General features: G+C 42.1%; 1 protein-coding gene across 1 annotated transcript; it reads right to left on the bottom strand.

The window, feature by feature from the left end:
- Window positions 1-4,009: 4,009 nt before the first annotated feature.
- Window positions 4,010-5,015, bottom strand: LOC140735107 (hemoglobin subunit alpha-like). Its single transcript, XM_073059903.1, has 3 exons — window positions 4,876-5,015; window positions 4,424-4,631; window positions 4,010-4,253 (listed from the first exon to the last, which is right to left on the bottom strand). Exons 1-3 carry the CDS (start codon window positions 4,968-4,970, stop codon window positions 4,128-4,130), a joined length of 429 nt encoding a protein of 142 aa, XP_072916004.1. The 5' UTR covers window positions 4,971-5,015; the 3' UTR covers window positions 4,010-4,127.
- Between the last annotated feature and the right edge of the window lie 809 nt (window positions 5,016-5,824).

Raw genomic sequence — 5,824 nt, 5'->3', positions numbered from 1 at the left:
AGGCCCCCCATGGTGCCGGTCGATGAGGACTGGGCGGTGGTACATCAGGTAGTAGTTCCGAAAGTGTATCGGGATGAAATTTTGAACTTAGCTCATAAGGGACCCTTAGGTGGGCATTTGGGAGTAAAGAAGACAGTGGATCGGGTTGTGAAAGATTTCTATTGGCCAAACCTGAGAAAAGATATTGCTGAGTATTGTAAAAGGTGTCATACATGTCAGGTGGTGGGTAAGCCGAACCAAGTTATCCCTAAGGCACCCCTCCGACCCATCCCCGCGTGTGAGGAGCCTTTCTCCCGAGTCATTGTGGATTTTGTGGGTCCTTTACCTAGAACTGCGAGTGGGCGGCAGTATATCATGACCCTGATGTGTGCCGCCACACGATTTCCAGAGGCTGTGCCTCTGGGTAATATTAGGACCTCTGTGGTGGTGAAGGCCCTCATTAAATTCTTTACCACAGTGGGGCTGCCTAAGGAAATACAGTCGGATCAGGGGAGTACATTTACATCCAGAGCATTTCAGCAGATGATGACCCAGATGGGAGTCAAACAAATTTTAACTTCTGCATACCATCTGGAATCCCAAGGAGCATTGGAAAGATCCCACGCTACACTAAAGACCATGATTAAAACTTATTGTCAGGAAAACGTTCGAGACTGGGATGATGCTTTACCCCTTCTCTGCAGTAAGGGATACAGTTCAGGGATCTCTGGGGTTCAGTCCGTTTGAGCTCGTTTTTGGTCACAGGCCCAGGGGACCTTTAACCCTACTTAAAGAGAAGTGGTCTAGTCCGAACGTTCAAGTCAGTGTGATTGACTATGTTTTAAAATTCCGGGAAAGGCTGCATAAGGTATGCGCCTTGGCAAGAGAAAACCTTAAAGACTCCCAGATCAAAATGAGCCAATAGTATAACAAACAAACAAGAGAACAAGAGTTTCACGTGGGCAATAAGGTTTTGGTCCTATTTCCTGTAGTTACCAGCCCCCTACAGGCAAGGTTTCAAGGACCATATAAAGTGCTTAAGAAAATAGACTTGCTGAATTATGTGATTGAAACAACCGATAGGCGAAAGCCGAACCAGTTAGTTCACGTGAACATGATGAAATGTTACCATGAAACGACCCCCACGGTGATCGGTGCAGTCCTGAAAACTGATGAGGCAGCAGAGAGTGGTAAGGAGGAACCAGAGCGGTTTGAAAAGATAAGTATAGTACCCACCAGATTAGAGAACTCTGTTATTTTAGCAAGCCTTGCTGATAAAGTTAGTCACTTAGAGCCTGAACAGTGGGAACAGGTAACACAGCTCATTAACCGGCATACAGATTTATGTCCAGATGTCCCAAGAAGGTGTAGAGGAACAAAACATGATGTGATTGTTACCTTGACACCGCCTATTAAACAAGCCCCTTATCGGATGAATTCAGAAAAGAGCCAGCTAGTAGGAAAGGAGATTGAACATATGCTAGCTGCTGGTATAATCCGCGAATCCTCTTCTTCATGGGCCTCTCCCTGCGTGGTCGTACCAAAACCGGATGGTACCATAAGGTTCTGTACTGATTACAGAAAGGTGAATGCTATCACGCAGACAGATGCTTACCCTATCCCCAGGGTGGATGATTGCATTGATAAAATGGGGAAGGCGAGGTACATCACTAAAATTGACTTGTTAAAGGGGTACTGGTGCGTTCCTTTAACGGACAGGGCTCGAGAGATTTCAGCCTTTGTCACCCCATCCGGGTTGTACGAGTACAATGTTATGCCATTTGGAATGAAAAATGCATCAGGGACATTCCAGAGGATGATAGACACAGTGATAAAGGGGTTAACCCACACCAAGGCTTATCTTGACGATGTGGTAGTTTGGAGTGACACCTGGGGGGAGCACATGGAGGCTGTAGAAAATACGTTTAAAAGGATGTCGGCAGCCCAACTTACAGTAAACCTCGCAAAGAGTGAATTTGGTCATGCCACAATCACATACTTGGGGTATGTGGTAGGAGAGGGGCAGTTGACTCCTGTGCAAGCAAAGGTACAGGCTATTTCTGAGGTTCCTGTACCCTCCAATAAAAGGGCACTGAGAAGGTTTTTGGGCATGGTGGGATACTATCGGAAATTCTGTAAAAATTTTGTGAATATTGCTCTCCCACTTACAAAACCCCTATGGAAGGAGGAAAAATTTAAATGGAGCAATTCTTGTCAGAATGCTTTTGAAAAGTTAAAAACCATGTTGTGCCATCACTCTGTGTTAAAAGAACCTGATTTGTTAGCACCCTTCTCCCTGGCGACTGATGTGAGTGATGAGGCTGCAGGAGCAGTCCTATTACAGCAAGCAGGGGATGGAGTGGAACACCTGGTAGCATATTTCTCTCGGAAATTCAATGTGCACCAGAGGAATTACTCTACCATGGAAAAGGAATTGTTGGCACTTGTTTCGGCAATACAACATTTTGAAGTGTACATTTGTCCAGCGCAAAAACCCTTAGTTGTTTATACAGATCACAACCCGTTGGTATTCCTGGCTAGCATGAAAAATAAAAACAGGAGGTTATTAAGTTGGAGTCTGATGCTGCAAGAATTCGATATTAAGATACAGCATATTAAAGGAAGTGATAATGTGCTCGCTGACTGTTTATCTAGATGCTGAATTGAATGTATAACTGTATTACTCTGTAGTGGAAAAAAAACACTTTTGTATTGTGTTAGATTCTGAAATCCTTTAAGACTCTGTATTAATTAATTTTTACCTGTGGCAAAAATCTTAGAAGGAAGGGGGTTTTATGAATGTGAAGCAACTCTGAGGGGCCGAAGGGTACAAAGTCGCCCCCTGCTTTTTGAGAATCGCAAGATCGCTATTAATTCGGGTCTGAAACCCAGGAAATGAGAGAGAGACGTCCAGAATACACAAGGTTTGGAATGTGTCCTGACCTCAGCGAAACGGAACTACTGATAACTGCTATTGTCTCTTGGAGACGGAATTGTGTATTGAATACTGTACTATTCATTGAAACCTCTCAGGGGACAACCAGAGTGGGCTGGTGGAGGGATTGCATCATCCCAACCTGATTGACATCTGAGACCCCGTGAGTGAGGATAAAAGATGGGTCTGGGGAACAGCCCATTCAGGCGCACCAGGAGAAACGCTAGAAATCCCGTGACAGCGTTTAATAGCGACAGCCGGTGGGGGCTCGTGTGCATCCTCCCTTGCCTGGGTGGCGGGCTCACCACGGAAGAACGGTTTAGCTAAAGGAGAGGTCACAATTGAACGGCCACGACAAAGAGACACCTGACGGATCGAAATCATAAAGGTTGGAAAAACCCGTAGCGGTAACTGTTCCCATTCTATTCCTATTTCTCTCTCTCTCCAACAAAGTGCAACACAGCGACAACCAAAAGACGGCAGCTTGTGGAACTGCAGTGAACTGTATATTTCCATTGGACAATTCATTATCCCCTAGACAACGATAGAGCTTATTTCTTATTGATTATTATTATACCCGCACTTTTAGATTTAGTATTGATGACGTATATTATCTGTATCATTGCATTGATATTATTTTTGTGTATTTTTACTAATAAATACTGTTAAAAATAGTATCATCAGACTTCAACGGACGTCTCCGTCTTTGCTGGTAAGTGACCCAGTTACAGGGTTCATAACACTATATTTTATGTGTAAAGCTTGCTTTACATAGTGAGTCATGATATGTTGCTAAATGTATAAACGCGATATGAAGAGATTTCGATCTCCTATTTCAGTTATTTGCTTTTCAGAAATCTCTGTTGTGAGCTTGATTCATTTACAATGGGGTGAAAAGTAACTGCCAGGCAAACAGACATTTGTTGGCTCAATATTTTTATGTCCAAGATTTTTCTCCTGTTTATAGTTATCAAGTGATAGATGTAAATAGACCCTGCAGTATTGTGTTGTGTTCTTGCTAATGGACAAATTGACAGGTATTTTTTCTGAAATTAAGTATATTTAATACATTCAGCCACAGCAAACAAGAATGCATTGATTGAAGTGAAAGTTTATTTAACTCAGTTTCACAATTATGACAATTAATCAAAGACAAAATGTGGAATTAAATGATGATCTTGCTGTCATTCACCATAGATGGTCGATTGCGTCTTCAACGGTACTTGGAGCTCAATTCATGAGCGAGCAACTCAAGGAATTTATCGACCGCACATTGAGTTGCAGGGGAGAATGCTGGCAAGTGAATGGCCAGGGTGACTGCGATACAATCAGCCAACAGCTGTAAAAGTTAAAAACAAATAACATAAGACAGTGTTAATACGTGAACGGATGATTTTTCCCATTAAACAAGTGCTGCTTTCTTGTACTTTCACTGCTTTCCTACGTATCATGTATAGTGTAGCAGGAAAAAGTATTCTCAGAGGAAGAAACTGTAAAATTGCTACATACCTGAAAGTTGTGAGGATCCACAAGAAGTTCTTCACCATGTTTCTTGGCAAGACTTTCCAGGTGTTTACTCAGGTTGTCCACGTTATGGGCTGCATCCGCCACAGCCTTCATTACCAGGTAACCATGTTTTCTGACGGCTGGGTCAGAGGCTTTGTAGCCATTGAATTTCGGGAAGTACGTCTTAGCTTGAGGGTGGATCTCAAACAATCTTCACAAACATGGAAAATGAAGGCAGAAATCATTTGCAGACACAATGTACACTACATCTCACAGGATTAAATCATGTTATTCTTCAGACCAACAATCACATTATTTTGGAAAATCTTCAATTCTATGCAGCAAATGTCTTTGCATATTTATTAGTGGTCTCATTGTGCAAAGGAATTGCACAGAAATGTTAACGATTACAAATAATAGCTGAAAATGCAATAATTATACTACAGGAAAATTACCTGGCTAAAGCATCTGCACCCCAAGCTTCAGCATTTGCCTTTATCTGGGTGCCAAGTTCTTGTATGACCTGTTTGTTGGGGCCAGAGAGCACCATTGTTGCTGAGTTTTCACTTTTTCAGATCTCTCAATAACCAGGAGATGCCTGTGGCTTGATGTGTCTGTATTTATTGCCATTCACACAGAGCCACACCCTCTCCACCCCACTTTTCCCATTGGTTGTGGGTCCTGATTCACGGTCTACGTAATCTAATGATAAGAGAAGATAGTGAATAGAGAACCAGTCATCTGTTTTGCATACAACTGTTAGCAAAAATATCCTGTTCCTGAAAAGCTAAACTCTATCACATTTCAGTTGATGCGCACTTGTAAAGGTTTAGTTTATTGCCATATAAGTTATCAGTAAATGCATATTAATATTCATTAATCAATATGCGTTTCCAAACTAACCCTGATATAATAAGTTTAATTCATTTTATTGGTTTTTTTTGGGCTGGATCACCCATTGAAATTCATCCTCCTCACCCTCGGTCTTTTTATTTCACAACTGTCTAACCTCAGTGTGTGGAGAGACATGGATTTCCAATATTCACAAAACACCTGCTGTGTACATTGCGCAGAACAGACTGGACAGAATGAATGATAATGTAACCATATTGAACCAGGAAGTGTGTAGGTCTAGAACCACATAAATAATGTGTATTAGCATGCGGTTGGAGGATTTGTTTATGCACAGTTGATGGAAGATGTAAGGTGTCAGGACGACCAGGGCAACTTTGGAAAATTGGTCTGGAATTACATAGACATGGGTGATCTGAGCTGATGTTACAGGGACATTTAGAGAAGGGAACTCAGCCACAAGCTCAGTTGAGTTGAAGGTTACAGGCATAGTCAAAGAGAGATGAAGTCAATAGTCTGATATTAGAGTTGAACAGGCATAGCAAATGATTT

Source organism: Hemitrygon akajei, chromosome 11, assembly GCF_048418815.1.
Source record: "Hemitrygon akajei chromosome 11, sHemAka1.3, whole genome shotgun sequence".
NCBI lineage: Eukaryota > Metazoa > Chordata > Chondrichthyes > Myliobatiformes > Dasyatidae > Hemitrygon > Hemitrygon akajei.
Note: the sequence above shows the minus strand (reverse complement) of the source record. Positions and strands in the feature narration are given on the sequence as shown.